General features: G+C 42.1%; 1 protein-coding gene across 4 annotated transcripts in view; it reads right to left on the reverse strand.

Moving 5' to 3' along the window:
- The window catches only part of LOC118214493 (low-density lipoprotein receptor-related protein 1B-like), a 457,936-nt gene that overhangs the window by 220,328 nt on the left and 212,162 nt on the right, over positions 1–25,446 (reverse strand). For all 4 annotated transcript variants that reach the window (XR_004762629.1, XM_035394488.1, XM_035394487.1 and 1 more), the window contains 8 exons: positions 24,038–24,257; positions 22,841–23,030; positions 17,885–18,007; positions 17,476–17,616; positions 16,574–16,699; positions 12,855–12,971; positions 2,980–3,060; positions 2,156–2,320 (listed from right to left, as the gene is read on the reverse strand). Coding sequence is in view for 3 of the 4 variants with exons in the window: in XM_035394488.1 (XP_035250379.1) it covers positions 2,156–2,320; positions 2,980–3,060; positions 12,855–12,971; positions 16,574–16,699; positions 17,476–17,616; positions 17,885–18,007; positions 22,841–23,030; positions 24,038–24,257 (1,163 nt within the window). In the remaining variant the exon portion in view is untranslated. The remainder of the gene's footprint in view (positions 1–2,155; positions 2,321–2,979; positions 3,061–12,854; positions 12,972–16,573; positions 16,700–17,475; positions 17,617–17,884; positions 18,008–22,840; positions 23,031–24,037; positions 24,258–25,446) is intronic.

Raw genomic sequence — 25,446 nt, forward strand, 5'->3', positions numbered from 1 at the left:
ATCCCAGCATTGCCTGGCTAGTAGTGAACTACCAGGTTTAAGCCAGGTTCAGAAACGCAGTGTGTTTGGTTATTAACTTTGGGGAGCAATTTTATGATTTTTTTTTTTTTATTTGTGACCACAAACCTCATGGTTGTCTCAATCCATTACTTCATTGGACTATCCACTATCATGAAATCATTAAGCATGAGCCCAGTCATCATTTTGTTCAATTCTTCTTTAAATAAATGCATATTTTTTCAAGGCAACAATGCTGAGTTGTCTGGTTGAAAGGTCACATTACCAATGGCCATAATCGCTAAAATGCCCATCATAATTCACCATGTGATTTGTAGTACCATTATACGTAGGAATTGACAGCTATGAGCTCCATAAATATTTGGGGCAAAGACTTCATTTTTCTTCTTGATTTGGCTTTGAACTTCACAATTTTACAATGTGGTTAAAGTGCAGATTCTCAGCTTTTAATCAAGGCTATTACTGTACACACTTTGGTTTCACCATGTAGAAATGACAGCACCTTTTATACATAGCATCCCTATTTCAGAGCACCCTTAACACTAGAAAGGCCAGAGGACTTTAAACGCCACTTAGACTTTAAAATTTAAACTCTAAATAGAATAATACCTTCTACGACTTTTCCTGAACATTTGGGCTTAAAATAACAGTGTTTTTTTTTTTTTTTTTTTTAAATCAACTCGGTAAAGAAATACAGGCAGTTTTTGCCATTACTTAAAAGCTAAGAATCTGCACTTTAACTACATGTGAATTGCCAAATCAAAGAAAAAAAAAGTCTTTGTCCCAAACATTGTGGAGCTCACTCCATTTCATTTAAAGTGTGACACTATTCCATCTGCTCAGCACAGTATCTGGAGCAATCTTCGTTTCTCTTCTGCCTTTCAGGGCTGTGCCTGGCTCAGACAGCTCATGCCACAGCATGTACCTCGGCGATGGACCACACTCCCAGGACAGATAAAACCTGGGAAAGGAGCTAAAGAAAGGCCTTTGATGAATCGCTTCCCTATTTTAGTGACAAGCAGGTGAGCCGTGACTATTTTAGGGCCTATCTCCGCTCTCTAGCATAATTACAGCAGATTAGTGTATTCAGGCCCAGTGGGTGTGTTCCTGAACAGATTTAATCTGGATGGTGCAAATATCATCAGGGCACTGATATGTTGAAATTAGTTTGTTGCTCTCCAAAGACAGTACTTCAGAATCACCTGGCAAAAAGCAGGTGCAATTATTTTTTTCACTCTTCATGTTCCTATTGTACAATAGATGTGTGGTGTCATGGTACTTTCTCCTGTTAAAGGTGCAGAAGTGGATACTCAATACACCATGGCCATATTACATAGTGCCTACATTATTATTATTATTATTATTATTATTATTGATCATTATTAATCCTGGGCCAAAGTTCAGGACAGTGTGGACTGAATCCTGGCCAACGTTAAGGACAGTTAGGGGTCGTGTGAACTGAATCCAGACCAAATTTAGGGCTTGTGTGGACTGAATCCATGCCAAAGTTAGGGACAGTGTGGACTGAATCCAGGCCAAAGTTAGGGACAGTTAAGGACAAGTGTGGACTGAATCCAGGCCAAAGTTAGGGACAGTTAAGGACAGTGTGGACTGAATCCATGCCAAAGTTAAGGACAATGTGGACTGAATCCAGGCCAAAGTTAAGGACAGTGTGGACTGAATCCAGGCCAAAGTTAGGGACAGTTAAGGACAGTGTGGACTGAATCCAGGCCAAAGTTAGGGACAGTTAAGGACAAGTGTGGACTGAATCCAGGCCAAAGTTAGGGACAGTTAAGGACAGTGTGGACTGAATCCAGGTCAAAGTTAGGGACAGTTAAGGACAGTGTGGACTGAATCCAGGCCAAAGTCAAGGACAGTGTGGACTGAATCCAGGCCAAAGTTAAGGACAGTGTGGACTGAATCCAGGCCAAAGTTAAGGACAGTGTGGACTGAATCCAGGCCAAAGTTAAAGACACTGTGGACTGAATCCAGGCCAAAGTTAGGGACAGTTAAGGACAGTGTGGACTGGGTCCAGGCCAAAGTTAGAGACAGTTAAGGACAGTGTGGACTGGGTCCAGGCCTATATGTATGTTCCTGCTGCAGAAGGCCAGACGGAGGCGCATACTGCTCCACTGACCTGCTCCGGCGCAGGTGGTGTTCTCGTCGCTGAAGTCCCCGCAGTCGTCGTCGCCGTCACAGGCCCAGTGGTCCGGGATGCACCTCCCGCTGGAGCACTGGAACTGGGCGTGGGAGCAGGAGTGCACACAGTCCACCTCATCGCTGCCGTCGCCACAGTCATCATCTGCATTCAGAGCAAAGGCAGTACGAGGGCTTAGAGCCTGCACCAAGGCACTATATCGGTTCTACACTTAACCTGAATCTCCATACAGGTCCATACAAAGCAATATGTTTTATTCTGGATACAAAGAAAATAAGAAGTGGAACCAGTTTGTGCAGAAGTACACTCACCTGAGTTACAGTGCATAGAAGAGGACAGTCACCTGTGTCACAAGATAAAGGGGAGGAGACTCACCTGAGTCACCATGTAAACGGGAGGAGACTCACCTTAGTGAAAGGGTAAAAGGGAGGAGACTCACCTGAATGGCAGGGTAAAGGGGAGGAGCTTCACCTGTGTCACAGTGTAAAGGGGATGAGACTCACCTGAGTCACCATGTAAAAGGGAGGAGACTCACCTGAGTGACAGTGTAAAGGGCATGATCATGAGACTCACCTGAGTGACAGTGTAAAGGGGAGAACACTCACCTGAGTGACAGTGTAAAGGGGAGGAGACTCACCTGAGTGACAGGGTAAAGGGCATGATCATGAGACTCACCTAAGTGACAGTGTAAAGGGGAGGAGACTCACCTGAATGACAGGGTAAAGGGGAGGAGACTCACCTGAGCGACAGGGTACAGGGGAGGAGACTCACCTGAGTGACAGGGTAAAGGGGAGGAGACTCACCTGTGTCACAGTGCCACTTCATGCTGATGCATTTCCCATTGGAGCAGCTGAACTGGGTGAGTGGTTCACAGGTGGGGAATGCTGGAAACACAAGGAAAAGGGTGACATGCCTAAACAGCCAAAACTGTCATAAAGCACTCCCTTTCATCTCTGTCGAATATCTCTCTTATTTCTGAACGTAGGATCGATTTCTTATTTGTTATGCAGCAGAGTTGGTAAATTCAAATATGTTGAACTGACCGACAGGAAATCCATGCCTACATTTCATAAATTTTGGCTGTTTCATCGCCAGCAGTAGTATCTGCTGAAAAGACATACAGAGCACCATTGCACTGGACTGTAATACTTTACAAACAAGCCTCTAAAAAGCGTTATGATTAGGAGAGGCACTTCCAACCATACTTCACTCTAATGATGGTTCAGGAGGTGAAAGTGTACTTTCTGGGAAGGAGGATGTTTATTTCCTTGTAATGGACCCAATGGAGGACAATGTGAATCATCCGTGAATACTGCTATTCGAATAGGTTACATGTTGTTTTTACTGTTTGTGCAATAAACTACGAACATTTACTAATTACATTATTTACAGTTGAGGCCAAAAGTTTACATAGACCTAGGCTAAAGATTTTCACAACTCCGCACATTTCATGTTACTATACATTTCTTTTGGCAAGTCAATTAGGGCATCTTTAGAGGTAATTTTAAAACAACCAATTAGCGACAGATTTATTTCAGCTTTAATTCACTATATCAGATTTTCAGTGGGTCAAAACTTTACAAAACCTACAATTTTCAAACATTGAAATTCGTGTCACTTTTGTAGGCTGCTTATCACCAGCTTCAAAAGATTTTAGTCTAATCATTCAGTTTATGAAAAAAGAATAACTAGTAGTTATATGAATACTTATTTATAAAGTTTTTATTTTAGCTTTTTAACACATATAAAGTCAATTTATTTCTAGTTTATAATTTATTATTGTTAAACATAATTATTGTTGGTTGCAGTGTCATCAAAAGAAAAGGAAACTGTTTTACTTTAGCATGTCAGTTCTCTGAGCATATTTCCACCAGGTGCTCTCCTGATATTTTAAAAAGCATGGTATGTCCTATTCACATGCCTCTATACTATCGTTGCTCCATACAACTTATTCCTGTAATGTAAGACGATATACCTGAACTGACACTTTTGGTTTTGGAGATATACTCAAGGGAACACATTTTTTCCCCTAAATAATAGGGTCTACCAACTAGTCCATATCATATCCAAGCCTAAGCTTGACAGGGACACGTCTTGCGAAGAAAATGAGGAGCTGCATGATGGGTTATCTCATAAGCCCGTTTAATCTCTAAAAACCTGACAATGGTGAAAAATGTCAAAATCACCCCAGAGCTCGAAAAGTTAACATCACCAGCCCTCTCACCATTTCACATGCAAGTTCTTTAAGCCCTGAATTCTTTCCCACTCATTTATGAAGCAAGGCTTCTAGCTATTAAGATACATGAGATATCACGTTCACAACTGCAATTTAAGATGCGATTTAAAGAGCATTTCCAAATGGCACGTAGACTGCAGTAATTCTCAGAGCAGTAGTAGCTTTTCATTCGCCTTGATAGACATGAAAACACTACAGAACGAACGCATGCATCTATTCTGACAACCCTAAATGCAGCATAACCACACAGGTCTAAACACAGCCTGAAAATAATTATAATTACGAAAATATGATGATCATTATTTATGTAAGCACAGGCGCTGCAGGAAATCTGAAGAACGATGAAGGCACATTAGCATTCACACCGTCTTCATCCTCCTAGTCAGCTCACATTCGCTGAGTTCGTTAAGAAGGCTGTAGATCTTCCTCCTACTGTTCACCAATGCTGTGCAAAATAAGATCAATTATGCTTTTAAATGAACAGCATGTCTGATCTGTAAAACAGGAGATAAACACTCATAAACACTCCTGATCGTTGACTGTACGCGCGCAGTTCAATCAGCATAAGAGCGGGCATCAAAGCAAAGCATATAAGCACTCTCCCAAAGGAAGGATTTGTGCTCTACTGCCCACTTAACAGGGATACTTGTACGCAGGATTCAGGGAGTAACAGGGAGGACAGCCGTCCATTTTAAAATGTGTTCATTAATTAATACAAGATGGCAGGAAAACAAGTGATTCAACACTTTTTGATGGCAGTTCACAGGAAGCCAAGAAAGGCTGGACCGTGTTCAACTCAGGGGTCTAATTATCATAAGGCTAAGTGCAATTCATCACTGCTTCCCTCTCCCAGACATTCTTCTCGTTATTATTTAACTCCAGGTTGATGTGTAAATACTGCAATAAACAAATCCAGATGTGTCCAGTTGAAGCCAATAACTTTAAAATATCCAAAGCATATGCACTGAAAATTGCTTTTTGTCCAAGTTTTTCTGATTGCTTTTATAGTCATGAATTACCATTTCATATCACTATTTGGTATACCCTCACTGACAGCTAATACTGTGTGTGTGTGTGTGTTTGTGTGCATGAAAGTGGCTGTGTGTGTGTGTGTGTTTGTGTGTGTGCATGCATGTGTCTGCGTGTTTGTGTGTGGGTGTGCTTATGCGCATGTGAGTGTGTGCGTGTGTGCATGTGTGTTTGTGTTTCTGTGTGTGTGTGCATGTGTGTACACGCATGTGTCTGTGTGTGTCTGTTTGTGTGCATGCGTGCATGTGTGTGTGTGTGCATGCGTGCAGGCACATCAGCACTGAAAAAGTAATTGCTACAGTACAGTTCCTGAATACTGTTTGAGAAATATCAAGCTGAATAAAAGCGTGTTTAAATTTTAAATACTCTTTTTCCAGAGCTACTTGATTATGATTTAGGGAATTCAAGTGTAAACTTTAATCAGAGCTTACATGTAGCTGTCTGTGGTTAGGGCACTGAGGCTGCTTATCAGCAGTGGAAAAGGACCCGCTATACTCTGAATATTGTGCCGTTACATTATGTAGCTGAGAGTGCAAAGGCTGGTTATTCCAACCCAGTGAGCACAAGCCCGAATCCAGACATAATCTAGATGTCTAGAGGGGTGTAGAAAGGTTGAGAGATGTTTTGACATAAACGGACGAGGTTATCTCAGGTTAGCTCCAATTTAGCCTGGCCATGTCCCAGTCGGCTAGAAAACTTTCCCTATTCAACCAAATGTAGCTGCGTTTTCACCGAAACGTCGAGATGCTATATTCGGGCTTGCGTTCACAGGGACGGAGTGGACACAAGGAAGAGAGCTATCGTGGTCCACTTGTGCTCTTCTCCATTATGGAAAGAGTGGGACGGGAGCTTGCTTTCTTCGTCTGCTTTCAATGACACTGAGTCAGAGTGCTTCGCGTAGCCAGTGCAGCACTGTGGCTTCATACACACATTTCTGAGAAAAACACAATCAGCCCTCATCACTCTCTGATTGCATACATCCCTGTAGCTGTCGGACTTCCACACAAGCAATCGGAGCGATGGAAGCATGCAGTAAACAGAGCTCGGAGAACAAAACTACGTTGACTATTCTGAGACGGATTCTTTCTTGTGGTGCACATTTATTCAAAATCCTACACCACAAGGGGAAAAAAGAGAGAAAAATAAAAATTTGAAGCTGATGCTGAATGAAGATCAGGGTGCATGGGTACGTAATAGACAGCACAAAATGATTTGATTATCTCCAGTTTTCTGGAGATAAGCCAAGTGCTTGAAGGAAAACAGACACAAATCTTCAAGCATTCGTTCAAGTCACAGAATGTACCTTGAGATGACTAAACGCATCGTAAACCATCCATTCTAAAAGCCAAGTTGAAGTTGCAACCATTGAAGTGCATGACAAATTTGAACAGAAAACAGTCAAGAGGTCCAAAGCTGTTCTGGGTATCATTTGTTTCTTGGTTCAGGTCCAGTGATAGAATGTGTAACTAAAGACTGAGCTCTATAAAAGAGCCTGACCTCCACCATTCTGACTCTCACTCTCTATCAGGAGGACATTTCCCATTTCTCTTTACTCTTTTCATTTTGATACTTTAATAGAGTGATCTGTAACCATTCTTATTTTGTCTTTGGCTCCTTTATGTTATTGCCCTTTGAGCGGGGGTCATAACAGCTCTTGTCATCGCTGTTGCATGCATCACAAAAACTACTAGACTACCAACGAAAGCTTACATTACAGTGTGAAATATATTCATTATAAAATACCACTAACCTATTTAAAGATATTCAATTTCAAAAATGTATATAACCGAAATATTTTGAGCAGTAATACTTGCATAGCAACAATGAAAACTTATCTGTTTTCAGTAGAGACAGAGACAGTAAATCAATGATACAGTTCTATCTTACACCAGAAAATGATGCCAGCTAGGTCTATCAGCAAACATATGGCTTAGCTGTGTCCAGAAGTCCTCAATAAGAATAGTATTTTCCAAGAAATTACGAAAAATCGTTGACCACGTTTCGTTAGGTGTAGTGTCTTTTAGTGCTACCACAGAGCGTAAATGTGCAATGATAAGAAAAATTTTGGTTACGCTGACCTAAAAAACGCTATTCCAATTAGATATGTTATACATCGTTAGAAAGCTTATGCTCTCACCTACTGGATAAATGAATTGTCAATCAAGCCAGACTGTACTAAAAAGGGCGACAACGCCATAATCAACAAGTGTGGTATTACGCACAGTTATTTTGGAAGGTACCCAGGCATGACAAATGCACGTATATTTCACAAACGGATTGTCCAAGACAATATATGACCACTCAGTCTCAAAAGGGACATCTCTACTCTTAAAACCAATGGTAAGGTTGTATATTTATTCAATATTTAGTCCCAGATATTGACTGTAGAATATTGACATGGTATCATTTTTATTTTTTCTCATTTATTCCGTTATTCGTTTTCACTGCTGCATTGACATATCTTCGGGTTATTGTCATTTGTCTATGTTTGCTGTTTCTGAATATAGCCCTTGTGTTCCTACCTAGCTACTACGCGTGAAGCTGCGCTTCTAGCCGGAAGGAAATCATGAACGTATTGGTTTGAATAGATTGCATCGCGCCATCTGTAGGATTATAAGCGGCAATGTTTTTTCCGCCTCGAATAAAATAATAATTAAAATTTTTAAAAATACCTTAAAGTACAGACAAAATATCAGCTGATATAGAGGTGGATTTGGGAGGCAGCGTGGCGATTTAAAAATCGTCACACACAAGAATCGCGATTCGTAGACATCGACAGGTACAGAATATTTTGTCTAGTGGTGCTCTGTCAGGCATGTACTGCAGCCATCTTCAGTTCCTGCTTGTTTCAGTGGTTAGTTGGCTTACGTTTTCTCTTCAGCGTAAAAAGTGCATGTTCAGTTGGAAATAGGGGGGACTATGTGTAAAAGTGCTGTAATTCCTACAAGTTGAAACCAAAATGTATAAAAATATCCTTTAATAAAAGCTGAGACTTAAAAAAAAAATTAAAATGTTTGTTTTTGCTATCTAAAATTGTGGAGTGCAGAGCCAAATAAAATAAAAAAAAGTCTTAAATATGCCATTATGGAGCTCACTGTACACACACACACACACACACACGCGCACGCGCGCACACACACACACACACACACACACACACACACACACATATATATATATATAGTGGCTTACACGTTATTTTAAGGCTGGCTCCACCCTCCTCTGCTGCAGACCATCACCACCTGTTCCTCATTATCACCTGCACCTGTTTGCCATCTCCAGGACTGATTGCTCTCACTTTACATTCCCTCAGTTCACTGCTTTCTTCAGGTAGCATTACTTTGCTTTTCTTTGCGTGCCTTCACGTACATAGCTTTTGCTTTCTCCTTCTTTTCCTATAGTGTGTTGAACACTGTTTTTCCTTGATTTATTGTTTTCTGTACATATTTTTTTTCCCGTGTTCAAGCCTGTTCTGGTGGTGGAAATAAACTCACCTGTAACTGCATCCTGCGTGATGAAAGAGTCATTTACACCATGACAGCCATGTAATTGCTGAATAAAGTAATTTTCTGCTCTGTGAAGTTATCAGAATTATCCATTTCCGAGTGATTTTTTTGGAAAAATTCTCTCACAGGGGAACACCCAGCCCCAGACCCCCCCCTAGAGTCACTCACCACCCCTGGAGGTTACATCAGCCTTAAACTGTTAAAACACCAATCAGAAGCTCAGGATGCATAAAATGGCCACAGATGAGCTCATGTGCTTTGGAACAACGGATCCAAACAATGCAGAAGGGGCTGGAGTAAGAGGAAGGGTACAACTGAGAGGAAGAGAAAGAAAAAGGGCAAAGAGAACATTTGTATCTGATGGGATCTGTGCCACTCCAGTCGACCATGTCCTTGTCCACAGAATGACAACGAGGGAAGATGGACAAAGAGTTGAGCCAGATTAGAGTTGATCTATAATCCGGACCTTTGGAGAAGAAAGCGGATAATTTACTACTATCTGTACGCTGCTCTCTTACCTGTTTGCTCTACTGTGATACTGTGTCAAGCTGAGTGATGAAAAGCATTATATTACTGTACTGTATCACATGAACTTGGGAGTGGCATGCATATTTTCTAAAAATGGATGACGTTTGCCCACCAATACGTCTATTTTTGCAGAACTGAGAGATGGTGAATTTATGGAGGCAGAGGAACAAGAAACTGGTGTCAACTTGCCAGCAATGTTATTGAAGAGGAGGGTATATTTCCAGGAATTGAACAAATCAGCATTTCAACCATTGATCACATCCTTCGACGCAACAGAGTACGACTAAAATAGGCCTTTTGAGAGGATTTCGGAACGAGTCAAAGACCAGCGCTTGGATTACGTGCAAGTAATTCTTCATCTAGTATTTTTGGGTAATGTATTCAGCGGTATATTGCGCAGGCTATATTATGGCCTACTTTTCCTAATGTGTTTTAGTGATTTACGGTCTCAACGGTAATATATGGAATCACATATTTTTCTGCAGAGAATATTTGAGCTTGATGCCAGAGACACCCCTCGAATGGATCTCCTTCGATGAGGCAGGATTTAACCTCACCAAACGGAGGAGAAGAGGGCGGAACATTATTGGCCACCGGGCCATTGTGGATGTCTCTGACCAGCATGGATGCCAAACTGTGTGCCACCCTGGGGTCCTCCACCACCATGCCACCCTGGGCCACCCTGGGCCCATACAACACAGAACATCTGCTGCTCAAAGCCCGTCGAGCAGTTCCTCAGCGTGGTGGAAGGTATGGCGGACATCCCTGTGAGCGGGAAAATCTTCACCAGCCGATAGATGAGGGTCATGGGGACGTTACCTGACAGTCTTGCCAGGGGTGGGTGAGGCCTACCATGGGGTACTTCCCCCGCTGCCTGGCCAGGGCCTACCATGGGGTACTTCCCCCGCTGCCTGGCCAGGGCTAACACTGCCTGTGACGTGCCTGTAATCCTCTGACCTGCCCCAGCCAAGAGACACTTTTTCTTTCTTTATGCACTGTTTTTTATTCCTCATTTTACTCAGATGAATATTTGGGATTTTTACTGTACTCTTCTTTTTTTTTTACATTTACCCACTACATTTCACCCAACTAGTTTACTGTATTGTACTTGATATTTGATACTGTGTTTTACCTACACACTTATGTAATGTATGAATGTATGAATCTTACAAGTAGCATGATGATGCAAATTTGAAAATATATAAAGGTTGTTCTGAAAAAGCACATGGTCCTTGTTTGTTTGCAGTAGCAGGTTTTTATAGTAGTGTTTTGAATAGATCTCACCAGTGCGTAAAGGGTATTCAGTAGTGTCTGTGCACATGATGGCTTCTTTGTGCCTTCTGAAGGAAAATTTTAATATAGATGGAAGATAACATGATTTTGAGTACAGTGCGTTTGATTTTGTCATTGGTTTGAGCTTGGTACAGATAAGTGTGTTTTTGGTTTTGGGAAAATGTGCCTTAGCCATTGAGAAAATTGTAAAATGCAAAATAATTAAACATTCAATTGCCAGCTAGGCATGGAGTTGTATATGCTTTATTAACTGTCACAAATACTGCCCCACTCAAGTTTGTGTTCTTTTTTTTCTTGGCCCCCGAGCACCAGTGTTTTTGGTCCAGTCTCACCCCAGTTTTATGAACTCTCTGTTTTATGAACCTGCTCTGTGATCACAGAGATACACACAGCCACCAAAAGTCAAGGTCAGCATGACGTGCTCAGCTAACACTGAACAATCATCATTCATTCATCCCATCACCCACACAAGGGGTTCCCCTTCGATTGCTTATTTTCACTCCTTGCATATCATCCTTGTGTCCTTTCCTCGCTCCTTAGCTCCACCCAACAGAGGACGCGAGGAAGAGGTGCAAGGATGAGATACGAGGATGGAGGAATGGAGGCAGAAGGAATGCATCAGTCTGTCTGAAGCCCATTAAAGACATGCCCGATGTGTAGATGTGGATCCATGGGTGGATCGTTTATACATCACATGTTCAGAAAAAAAAGACTTCCTCAAAGGCTACGCTCGTGTTTCCTCGCCGAAGTCCCCTCTGGGACCCTCCTTGTTGCTGGGTTGCGCGAGGACAAAGGAGACGAGGACGGATAAAATAAGCGACTGGAATGAACCCAAGCCATGCCGGAGCACTGAAGAATACTAATCAGGCTCAAATGGATAGGAAGCAACGCGCGTGTCACCTAACATTTCTACTCAGCTTTGACTCAGAACCCAATGGGAGTATTCACAGCTACAGTGCAGTTGAGCTATTTACGGAATTAATTCATTGAACTATGTGATGAAAATGTTACAGCTTACACTGATTTCAGAATATTATATTATTATATTATATTAATGATGCCTCACATTCAGTTTTCATCTTAGTCTGAAAACAATTATAAAGGATGAAAATTGCTTAATGAAGTCAGCGGGACAGATGTAATGAAAGCACACCGAGTTATTGCCCTTTTACGAGAGTAAGAACTCGGGGTGGGCTAAAGCCTATTTCTTCCGACTTGGCACGCTGTATGTTAATCCATTATCTGCTACAGAGTATGCAGCTAGTCTCCAAACTAGCGGCTCTGTTTTATCTTTATGTGTTCAAAGTCCCCCAGAAAAGTGAACAGCCTCATATTGCACTCATTCAGAAGCAGCGGTGTGCAGTGGAGCTTTCCTGAAAGGACATACCGATCTCCCAAGAGGCGTAAGGGTGCTCTTCTGGCAGCCAGGGGCTAAATATAGCGCACGTAAAGAGCCGCCCAGGGTCGTTCATGCTTAACACCGAACAGAAGTGAGCACGCATTTGAAGTCCACTCAGTATCGATGCCACGATGCGTGACCAAGTGTGCGTGCCTGCTTCATTCCCGAAGAGCGAAGCTAATGACGTTTCCTCTGCGGAGCTATACAGTACATTTTCAGTATCAAAGACTGGAGGCCCGCAGTCTGAAACTGTTCAGTGGCCTATCTGTGACTGTAGCTAATTCTGTACTATAATCTTCCTGTTCCTACTTATCAAAACCCATACAGTCCACCTTTCATGGTGAAGCAGCTTTTTGATCAGATGATTCACTTTCATCATCCTGCAAGCAAGTTTGTGGGTCTGGGAGTGTGCGTGCGTTTGTGTGTCCTCGAAGGTGGTGTGAAAGTGTGTGTGTGTATGAGTGTGCGTGTGTTTGTATATGAGTGTGCGTGTGTGTGTGTGTGTACACATTTATGTGAGGGAGGTGTGGAAGTGTGTCTGTGTGTTTATGAGGGAAGTGTGCAAGTATGTGTGTGTGTGTGTGTGTGCATGCATGTCTGTAGGTATATGTGTGTACATTATATACATTTCAGGGTGATTAGGAACAATAGTGCAGTTAAGAGGAAAGAGGAAGTTCAGTGACTCACAACAAAAAGAGGTTTCATCTGATTGGTCTCTGCAGTCATCCTCCCGGTCACAGCGCCAGGCTTCGGGGATGCAGCGGCCGTTCTGGCAGGAGAACTGGCCGGGCTGGCAGGTCTGAGCTGAAACAGAACCACAGATTAGACCCCCAGGGGAATTGGCTGGGCTGGCAGGACTCAGCTGAAACAGAACCACTGAGATTAAACCCAAACACGTCACTGGAATCACACATTTGTGAAATAATTACAGAAACCCGTTATTTACCTAGCAAGAATCACGGAGACTGCTACCTTCATACGTCTCCAGTTCACTTTTTTCCATCTGACAACTAACATCTGCTTTTACTGCCGCTGCATGACAGCACAGCTGGGCTCACTGATTTCATCATAACTTATGGAGCAAGCCGATTGGCTTCCCTTTGGCATCTGTTCAGCTTCCAAAAGAGTTGGAATGTATATCCCAGGCACTGAGCAGATGCTCTTTTCCAGAGTGATTTACACAGTTTACCTTCTTACTTTCTCACACAGTTGGACACGCACTGAAGAAATTCAGGTCAAGCACCTTTCTCAGGGATACAATAGCTGTGCCTCACCTGGGACTGAAACCTACAACCTCTGATTTAGAAAAGCTGGCACCAATTATTTCTCTGTGACGCCTAAAATAATATATGTCCCTCTCTCTCTCACACACACACACATATATATTCAGTGAGGCAGGACTGGGGGTGGCCACTGCTCACGTGGTGAACAGATGGGAAAAAAACAAAAGAAGTGTTTGGCTCACTGCCTTTCATTGGTGAAAACCTCAGAACGATAGGAAACTTTAACACAAAAAGGCCAATCTGGCAACCAAACTCTACAAAGAAAAAATGAATTAAAAAAACCATAAACATAAACTTGCACCCCACACAGCGCTCGTTCCTCTCATAGCTCCCCAAAGCTCCCCCTTTTAGACGTGTGAACCAACAGTTAATGGGCCACAACTAGTGATTACAATGCACTACAGCTGTGGACATACCTGTCTGTGGGGCCCTGGTGGACAGCTTCTTGGAACCACTATATATATATATATATATATACATATATACAGTATATACACACACAGTATGTATATGTATATATTCAAGGCGCCATAATGTTTGGGGCAAATTACAGGTGTTTCTAATTAGTCAGGTGAGTTCAATTGCTTCCTAAGTGCAGAGTCTTCAGTATCTTGGTTCTTGGCTTTTGATTGCCTTTCGTTGTCTTTTAAAAACTCTACAGTTCATGACCAAATAATTCTCACCATGATGAAGAAATTCCACCAAACACCTATCTGACAGATAAGAAACACTCTTCAGGGGACAGGTGTGGATGTGACAGTGACCACTGTGCACAGAGGTCTTCACAAACAGAACTACACAAACAGAGGCTACACTGCAAAATAAAAATATCCTAATGTATCCTAATATCCTAATATTCTAATCCTAAAAAACCTAGGTTAGGTCTGAATAGTGTTCACTGTGTGAACTAAACTGTGTTCTTGGCTAGAAATAGCTGTACAAAATAAGTATTGTACCTTACTGAACCTGTGTTTAGCAGTTGTCTATGACCATGAAATGCACTTTTTGTACGTCGCTTTGGATAAAAGCGTCTGCCAAATAAATGTAATGTAATGTAATGTAAAAACCTCTATTTAGCTTTAAAAATTGGCTGGCCAGTTTGCTAGACAGTACCTAAAAAAGCCTGTAAAGTTCTGGAAAAAGGTCTTGTGGACAGATCAGATTCACTAAGATTCACTTGTACGAGCTTGATGGCAAGAGCTAAGTGTGGAGGCCAAAAAGAAATGCCCAATATCCAAAGCATACCATCTCATTTGTGAAACATGGTGGTGGGGCGTCTTCATTTATAATGTAACTGGTGATAGCAGCAGCAAAATTAAATTTGAATTGTACAGAAACATCTTATCCACTCAAGTTCAAACAAATGGCTCCAAACTCATTGGACAGTGCTTCATCATGCAGCATGACTATGGGCCCAATCATACAACTAAAGCAACTAAGCTTTTCAAAGCCAAAAACCGTCACCCAATCCAAATCCAAAGAACTTTAGGCAACTGGCCCCTGAAACAAGCAGGAGCTGAAGATGTCAGAAATACGGGCCTGGCAGAGCATCACCAGTGAAGATACCCAGCAGCTAGTCTATGGGTTACAGACTTCAAACAGTCATTGCATGCGTGACTGCGTGGGTATGTGACAAAGAACTAAACATTACTACTTTCCTATATTCATTTACATGACAGTGACCAAAGGCGTGCAATATGTATGGAAAATGATTTTGTTAATAAAGCTCTGCTTTTTATAACTCTTTTTCTTATAAATAAATTACATAAATCACTTAAATCGTCCTAATCTTAGCATTTAATAAGCATTGCAGTCCTTATCAGCAATAAAATGAATATCAGTACTTAAATACATTAAATGATTATTTGAAGTTGCGAAGCCAGGCTGAAGCTCTAGGCTTTCTGTTGATTCTCTTTTGCCTGAAGTGCTCTCGACTGCAACAAGCTTCATTTTCTATATATTAAAACTTGGCCTCAATTGCATGCAATTGCCTGACAATTTACATTATGGCCTACATGTGGATAAAGGACACGAGGATGCAATACATCCATCCATTATCTATACTAGGCTTATCCTGAGCAGGGTCACGGGGGGTGCTGGAGCCTATCCCAGTGTGCATTGGCAAGGGGCAGGATTACACCCTGGACAGGCCGCCAATCTATCGCAGGGCACACACACCATTCACTCACACACTCATACCTATGGGCAATATAGAGTCTCCAGTTACCCTACCTGCATGTCTTTGGACTGTGGGAGGAAACCGGAGTACCCAAAGGAAACTCACGCAGACACGGGGAGAACACGCAAACTCCACACAGAAAGGCCCCAAGCCGAAATTTGAACCCATGCCCTTCTTGCTGTGAGTCGACAGTGCTACCCACTGCACCACTTTGCCGCCCGAATGCAATACAGAAAGAGCTTTTTCTACCTGGAGACTACAGAGGTTAAATTGAATATGCGACAGCACCGAGTTTGACCACACTGGCCCGAGCAGGCACTGGATGGAGTTTGCATGGGCTCAAACTCAAACCTAACAAACATTTTACTTGAAAACAAGCATGAGTCCCTAACAAAGCCCCAACCCTCAGTAACCTTTGGGAAACACGTTGTTGAATCTGTTTCCAAGGTTTCTTCCTATCTGTCCCACCTACAGAGTGATTCCCTTGCCACCATCACACCAGGCTTGCTCTTGCATGGGGTTTAGGCCAGGATCCACTGTAAAGCGCATTGTGCCACATTTCTGTAAAATGCACTGTAACAAATAGATTGGATTTGATCTGATTTGAGGTTACGCAGGTTTGGGCAGGAATATGTTCCTGAAAATGGAATATTCGTGTCTGTTCTTCTTTTGCCCTGGAGTCACCCAGTGAAATCCCAAAACAGATGTAGATGCCAGATATTTCAGTCGTGATGACACAGAAACACTTTTTTTTTTTTTTATTAAAGAGAGGCTTATTTTGGAATACTTAAAAGATCTCAGACCAGAGTTACATCCCTTATCCCTGAACGGAAACACCCGGAGAAGTGGGCTTTAACTTTTTCACAGTGGGGAAAGGATTGTGGGATATGTATGGGTGAACACTTGATATGGCACACCTGTAGAGGCTGCAAAGCAGGACGTACCTGAACAGGTGGAGTTGGACTCGTCCTCGTTGTTCCCGCAGTCGTTGGTACCATCACACAGCCATCTCTTAGGAATGCAGCGGTTGTTCTGGCATTTGAACTGGTTACCCGGGCAACTGCGGTTATCTGCAATGGACCAGGCCAGCATTCAGGTCTGTGTAACTTTCTCACTTTGCTCCAGGCTATAGCTTGCGCATTACTGGATTAATCCTTGGAGATTTTTTTAAACCATAGTTGTAAAGCACTCTTCCCTTTTCAAAGCTTGACTTAACTTATAAGAAATAATCACCATTAAAAATAAAAAATAAAATTTTTTGGTTACTGAAAAATGATAACATTGCTGTGGTTGTTGTTGTTTTTGCTGTGGCAGCTGCTACTGTTGTTGTTACATTTTAACAGAACAAGTGGCAAGATGTGAATTACAATAACAGCTAGCTTTTGTTGAAGCATACTTTTTCAAGAAGGTTGTTTGCTATTTTTGTTATTTCGGTCATAATTTTCCCTGCTACTATAGCCCTGATGTCCTCAGCGACACCAGGCTATCATCCATGCCCTCTCTCACCCATACACATTGAATCACACCAAGTGTAAGACAATATAGCCTACTCTACAGAAATATGGATGAAACCGGATGTCGACTTCGAGTTGTGCCTTATATTGTGCAGAATGGACTATACAGTATTTCTTTTTCAAATAACCTCTTTCTAAAAAAACTGTGTGGTTGGTTTTAATAAAAGGCTGAGATTATGTCATCAGGTCCTTTCAGTAAAGGTGAAGTTATCCCGCATCATCAATAAATCTTCCCATATAGTAAGTCTACAGAAGGGTTAATCAGCATAAACTCTAACGGCATGCAGCGGGCAGAGTGTTTCAGTATTCTGACACCGAAGGCGGATCCGTACGGCAGATCTGGGGGTCTTCGTCGCTCCCGTCCAAGCAGTCATCGTCGCCGTCGCACCTCCAGGCCAGCTGGATGCAGTGCTGGTTCCGGCACCGAAACTCGCCGCCCTTGCACCCCTGGGGCTCCGCCTCCGTCGCGCTGACTGCGGAAAGGAAGGCGTGGCCGCGGTCACTCTTGTGTTCTCGGCATGACCCGTGGCCGCGCGCCGCAGACTTCCCGCTAACTTTACCGCAGCTGCACTATGCGCTATAATGTTCATACGCATACTGTACATCATGATCCACAGCATCCTGCCCTATCTGTTTTCTCTGATGTTTTTATTTCGGTTGTCCGGGTACAGATTTCTGTCGGCTGGGACGAATCTGGGCCTTGTTTCGGGTTTTGGGAAAGGTGAACCGAGCAGGGCGTACCTGAGCAGGAGACGTTGTTGCTCCTGAGGCGCTGGTTATCGGCGCACGCGCACACCCGTCCGGACGGGACGGCCAAGCAGAGGGTGCTGCAGCCCCCGTAGTTAATACGGCACGCGTTATCCCCTGGACGACAAGCACAACAACACATCCCATTCAGGCGCTCCGCTGGACCCTCGTCACAGTACAAGATTTGTCATATTCCCCTAAGCACCAGAAATTAAAATTTGTCCCCTGTAGGGGACACGTGTATCTGGTTTTAATTTCAAGAACTACTATGCTGCATCCTACACTACCAGGGACTTTCAAAATAAAATAGAATTTTTTTTAGGAAATCTTTGCAACAGGTCATCCAAGGTGCTTGTATTATGTAAAAAAAATTAAAATATTATTTTTTCCTTTTTTTTTGCAAGGTCTCAGGAGGATATCTCCCTTCAGAGGACTATTTGATCTCAAGAAGAAAATCGAACAACCATTGAGAAAGCAGAACAGTGTCCATAGCCAATTTCCTGTCCTGTGAGAATGACACTGAAGCTTCTCAATTCATCTCACAAATAGACGCATGCATGAAACGGATTATGGAGGACATTGCTTTGAAAGTGCCAGCGGTCTTTTCTGAAAGTATATATTTTTATCATTTTTATCCTTTCTGATGAATCATTATCCTTGTGGTCAGATGTTAAGCAAACTGAGAGATGAAAGAGAAACATGGCAAAACTATCTTTACAGCGGAAGCACGGAACAAATGCAAGAATTCAGTCCCCTGAAAACTCAATGTGCACTTCCTGAGCCAATGAGATAAAGCCGTCTGTTTCCTGGGAGCCAATCAGCAATACCCAAAGGAGAGAGATCCAATTAATATTTTTTGTGTGACATGAGCTTTGGAGAAATTGCTAGCTTAAGTTATCATGACAGGCTGCGAATTCAGATCAAAATCCTCCTGGCTTTTTCAGTATTGCTTGCCTACCCTTCTATATACTTTCCCACAGGAAGGATGAAATGCATTTTTGTATGGAGATTTACTCCAGTATAATCCCATGACAGGCAGCCCTCTAATTCATTTAAAAGAATGGATGTGATGTCTAAAAACATCTACACTCCAAATGAAGCAAAGCAAAATTCTACACTAATTTGCAGCTCATAGGAATCGCAACAAGAGCACAGTGGCCAGGATAAAAAATAAAATGAAAAAAACATTATTCAAATAAATCAATATTTCCATTTAGCTGGGGAAGGAAATTAGGCTTGTGGTCATAAAGATCCAGCAATGTTCTTAAATGTTATCCTGGAGAAACTGAGAAAAACAGAAAGGGTATGTCCTGAAATTTGGCTTGAAACCAGAATCGTTTCATTAGAGGGCAAGTGTACTTCTAGCCGATGAATTGGTTTACCCACCTCCTACTTTACAGCCCCCGCTGTTTTCATAAAATGAATTGAACATATGTTACTCGCAGGAATATAAAGCTTTAACGAGCACACGCTGTAATTAATTTTAGAATGTCGTCATAGATGAAATATGGATTTTAGGAGTCCAGGGAATTGCTGTAGGCTACTCAAAATCGTAAATTAGAAAAAAATAAAAATAAAAAGGCACACTGATGATGAATTCAATGAAAAGGCCACGCCCATTCCCGCAGCGATCGTCTCCAAGCGACCTGGAGCGTGACCTGCGGTCTGGGGGGACCAGGAAACGCAGACAGGAAGTGGAAATCTGCAAAAAAAATGACGTGATCTGCGTCTCTGTTCTGGTAGTATGCAGTATATGTTTCCGAGGTGTTTCGCCGATGGCTGGGATCATCACTGTACTGCACCGCACTTGCGTGAACAGCACAGTGGCGTTTTCACCATAACCCATGGGAATGGAGAGGAGGCATTCAAAGTTCACCAGCAGATTTTCTGGTGGTGCTATGGCACTCTGATGACCAATCAGCTCCGCTGCAGTCACATGGTAGCTTGCAGAAAAGTGGTGGTCGCTGCGTTATGTAACAGAACTACGGACTTAAAATCCAGTGACTTGCAGCTTTTGTGTTATATCATCATCGTGCTTGTTTGGTTACATCATCATCATTTGTCACCTCTTGGTGCCACACAATATTTCTGGTCTGACAAGCTAGCATGGTAATTAATTGCGTTTCACCATTGTTGTGAAGTTCATTGTAATGTGTTGGCATGTTTAAAAATGTCCCTTCTACAACACAACCCTGCTTAAAAAAAAAACAAATAAAAAACAGCTGAGACCAGGATGAATTCCATGCTGGTCAAAGCTGGTTCACGGTGGTTAGTGCTGGTCTGGTGATGGTTTGGTTGGTGGACCAGCAAAACCGTGACATCAGAGCAGAGGACAGACTAGACGCAATCATTTTTTTTATGCAAACAGTCAACTTGGAAAAAGCTGCACCCACAGACTGCTGACTCACGTAAGACAATTATATTTTTAACAATTTATTTGTTCAGCAAGGAAAATCAATCCAATTCATCCAATTCAAAAGTTATTCTCGCTGACACCGTTTACTTTGATGCCATACATTACCACTGTAAAGAATGATGTAGTTGGTCAAGGGGGGTGGTAGGGAAGCACGCAGGACAACAAAATCCAGTGCAAAAAGTGCCAGGTGCTCAGAAATGTAAGAATAAACAACAAAAGACTAGAAGACAATAAATAAATAAATAAATAAATAAATAAAAACCCTTAAGAAATGTATAGGCTAACAGCCAGTCTTAACTAGACAGTACAATAGACGTTCGCTTCAACAGCTCACTAAGCATCACATACGGTACCTCTACTTTAACCAGTCCCCTGCAGTCCCAAAACCCACTGCTTAAATAGGGAGTTCAATTAGAATTTCCCTCCAAGAGACTGTACCAAATAACTGACAGGGGAGCTGATTTAAGGTATGGATAGTATCTGTTCGGGAATGAGTCCAAACATCACCACACAATACAGAATATAAGTTTAATAATGAATTTATTAAACTTACGATGAAAATTATTATAAAGTAAATAATGTTTCACCATTCTGAGGTGCACTTAAGAAATAACCCATGGAATTTGAAATTGAAAGATTGTTCAGACATAAGCAACTGTTGCATCCAGGAAATAATAAGAGCATTTGATGGCGGCGCCTCCAGCATAGCACACACGGTTCAAACCGTTTTCAAACGGTAAAAAAGAGAAAATGGCTAACAGAAAGAACAAATCAGCTGAACAATGGATGGTGCACTTAATAAACGATGTATAAGTAAATGAACAACTACGTGTGTTTGTGTTTACTGATAAAGTGAGCAGTTGAAATAGAAATAACATGAAGTCCTTAGGTGACTAAAAGAGCAGAGAAATGGTGAGTGTAAAAATGAAAGTGAGGCGGTGAGGCTGGCGTGAGGCCACATCATCACAACCACTCATTCAAATTCACCATTGCTTAAGGGGAGAAAAAAAAAAACATTACCATCCGACACCAAAAATAGTGGTTCATATCTGTGGTTCTGAGCACCAACAGCAGCATGCAACAGTGTGGGAACACCCCTGTCAGTCATCGTTGGTGCCTAATTACGTAGATTACTGGGGAGGGGCAGTATGATAACGGACTGATGTTAAGGCTTTATTGACCGCTTGTAGAGAGATGACTAAAATAAATGTAGTTGGCCTATAAGCATTATTCTCTGTTGACGCCATTGCAGTTCCTTAAGTGTCGCTGTTGATCTCTCCGTGGCTGATCTATCCCATCTGCTCAGGACTGAGGAACAGCCTGATCCAGGCATCAATCATCCACCCACTTTGACTTGACCATGATCAAAGGGATATTCAGTGATTTAAAAATAATGCACTCCTGATCTATACCTCTGTACAACATTATCATTGAGTTGATGTGGCAACTGTCCTGTCGTAGAAAAGCAAAAATCGGTCTTCACTGTTGAATATATACTTGAAATTCATCCTCTGGGTATTTAATGAAGCAATTTTAGACTTTAGAGAGTACCTTGTTCAAGGGCACAATGCCTTACCTGGTATTCTAATGAACAACCTTTTTGTTACAAGCCTAGCTCCCCAAACATTATAATGCACTGCTGCCCTACTGTAACTGCTTTTAACTGGGATGAAATTACACCTGAAATATTCATTTATGTTCGCAAAGGGACTGAATGCTGTGTATTGTTTTACTATTCATTCCTGTTGAAAAGTACAAGAGTTTCATCTTCTGAAGTGATAAAATGGGAGACCCGTGCAAGGGCTGGAAGACATTTTTTGCCACCGTGTGTGTAGTTTTATTTGACACTATTGCTCACAGTGCTGGTGTTTCACCTGCACGTGTCCTCTGAGTGTCTCATATCACACACAGGATGCACACACACTGCTGTTCAGACTGCCCTTCTCTGGGTTATGTTTGGGCACACAGCACACACACACAGAAAGCTAAAGTAACACCCCTAAACATGGCATACAGCGTCTTACTGTTAGTTCTGTCAGTAGAATAAGGGAAAGTAAATGGAAATTAGAAAAAAGGTACATTCCACATTTTTTCATTCCGCACACAGGAAGACTTTTTTCATGCAGAGTTGTGACTGTGTAGAATAGCCTTTCAGCTCACGTAGTAGAGGCAGAAACTCTGGGTATTTTCAAGACCAGGCTTGATCTGGTGTTAGATACTATCTAGTCTGTACGTAATCAGAGCACTAGGTACAATTTAGTCAGGAAAATGGAGAGCATTGCTGGGCTGAATGGCCTGTTCTCGTCATTGTGTTTTATTGTGTTGTGTTTTGTTGTGTCTTGCCCTGCCGTACCGTGCTGTGTTGTGTTGTGTAGTGTTACCCTATGTCATGTCATGTCGTGTTGTGTTGTGTAATGTTATGCTGCACTGCATTGTGTTGTGTTATGTTATGTTATGAAACGTTATGCTGTGTCATGTTACATCGTCGTGCCGTGTTGCGTAGTGTTGTATTTTGTTGTGTAACACCGCTGTACCTTGCTGGCTCTGAGCGTCGTAGACCCGCAGCCCAAAGAGAGGCGGCCTCTCCCTCCTCAGCAGTGTGACGTCGCCCGATGACAGGTCCAGCTGGAAGATGGAGGCGTTCATGTAATCTGTCCAGTAGATGTTGTTACGGTAGTGCGAAATGCCAAAGGGGTGGTTCAGTTCCTTGCCGTTATAGACCACCTAAAAAGGATAAAACAAATAAATTAAGAACAATGAGGTCTCAAGCAAAACAAACATCTGGCAGCTTGAGAAAGGGTATTCAAACAAACGCTCTGCAATTTGGTAAATATTGTAGTTAATGCAGCCAGGGCAAAGCCAAAGACAAATTTCCAGGAATGGATAATAAAGTTTTCTATTAATACATTTTTTTCTATTCAATTCAATTCTAGTCTATTCTGTCTGCACAATGTCTGACAAAACTCTATGTGTCCACCTGGGTAGGAGCATAGGTCGCTGCTCCATTGCACGTCCCACACACCATTCACTCACACACTCATACCAACAAGCAGTTTGGACTTTTCAATTAGCCTACTGCATGTCTTTTGACTGTGGGAGGAAACTGGAGTACTTGGAGGAAACCCATGTGACACGGAGAGAACATGCAAACATCCAAACATGAGGCAGCAGTGCTACTCACTGCACCACCGTGTCACATGTCCATAAGTTTAAGGTGGCATTTAAGACTCATATACACAGTAAGTCTGTTTTTCTTTATTAATTAGGGAATAATGGGGCTGGAATTCAGTCCACATTTTCCTTCACTTGTTAAACACAATGACCTCTGTTCAGTCATATTTGTCCTTAACATTGGCATGTAAATACAAGAATTGCCATTTTTCTTCACAAACTCAGTTGGGAGTTAGTTTTAGTGATGATTGCTTAACTTCTAAAATGTGTTTGTGAAAAAAAAAAACTTCTAATTGTAATCAAATTTTAAGACGAATGCTGATTAAATTCAGTGCAATTATTGAAAAAAATATATACAATTTTGTTCTTCACAATCAGTGAGCTCAACAATCAACTCCCTAACCTTTTTCATGAAGGAAAAAGAAACACTTGCTCTTATTTTTTTCTGATTGGTATGTTGAGGACAAATGACAGCGAGTAATGGAAGACAGGCTCAATGGAATTAATCTCAACTGTACTGAATCCCTTTTGTCTAACGGAAGCACGCCTCAGTGAGTCACCGTTCTGCTGGTGCCGTTGAGGAAGATCTTCTCGATGTGATCGTAGTAGGCATCGCACCAGTACATGGTGCTGGTCCCGTGGTCCAGGGTGAGCCCGTTGGGCCAAAGCATGTTGGAGGTGACGAAGGTCTGGCGGTTGGACCCATCCATCCAGGCCTTCTCGATCCTCCCGATGCTGTCATTCACCTCGTCCTCCTCCCAGTCCGTCCAGTACATCCAGCTGCAAGGCAGGGCCAGCCATTATCGCACAGCCGTGATGAAAGGGCGGCAGTGTAGCGTAATGGGTAAGGAGCTGGACTTGTAACCTAAAGGTTGCAGGTTCAGTTCCCAGGTAGGACACTGCCGTTGTACCCTTGAGCAAGTTACTTAACCTATATTGCTTCAGTATATATCCAGCTGTACAAATGAATGCAATGTAAATGGATGCCGTGTAAAAGTTGCATAAGACGCTCTGTATAAGAGCATCTGCTAAATACCTGTAATGCAATGAAAGAGAGGCACATTATTCTTCAGCATTTCTGTCACTGACACAACTGCAAAATTCTAAACTTGTTTTAATTATTTTCATAATTGATTACCCAAGAGAAAGTACTTGGTTCACCCTAATTATTAGACTAATTATTATTTTATGGCTATGCATAAAAAGTGCTGTAATTTCTTTATGCAGAAACCAAAATGTCTACAGAGCCAAATCAAGAAAAAAAAATGTCTTAATCCCAAACATTATAGAGCACAATGTATATAATATAATATAATATAATATAATATGATATGATATGATATGATATGATATGATATAATATAATATTTAGCTAAGCCCTCCAGCCCCGTTTAGCTCCAGTCCAGGGATACAGATATGTATGTGTTTTGAGGTTTAAGCATCCTAAAACAAGAGACAGTTCTGTTCAACAGAATAAAGTCAACTACCCATTAATTAAGAAAGGTGTTATTGTTACATCTTTCCTAATTTTTCACTTCGATATAGAGATGGACATCCTGTTTTGCTGCTTTACTGACTGACAGGATGTCAGTGGTACACGCATGCATTTGGCACAAGGGGGCAGAAACGGTGATCATACGGGGCAATCACATTTTATAAATACGTAACAGTTAATGAACCCCAACACTGCCTCAGACCCCTCACTTCTGCTTACAAACTGCTCTTCTCTCCCAGAATTCCCTCTGCCAGGAAGTTAGCCGGACAAACACGCAGACTGGTTTCATCCTTCCATGTTACGAAGCTGCCATAAGACCTGAGTGATGCCCAGCAACGAGCCTGGTCTAAACTATGACCCATTAAGCACTACAGGAATGGAGGTGGGACGGTCATCATTTTGAGCTGATTGGGCCCCTTCTCCCTCACTGTGGCCTGTGAAGCTCGTTCTCCCGTATAAAGGGCAATGTCACCC

Source organism: Anguilla anguilla, chromosome 15 (genome assembly GCF_013347855.1).
Source record: "Anguilla anguilla isolate fAngAng1 chromosome 15, fAngAng1.pri, whole genome shotgun sequence".
Taxonomy (NCBI): domain Eukaryota; kingdom Metazoa; phylum Chordata; class Actinopteri; order Anguilliformes; family Anguillidae; genus Anguilla; species Anguilla anguilla.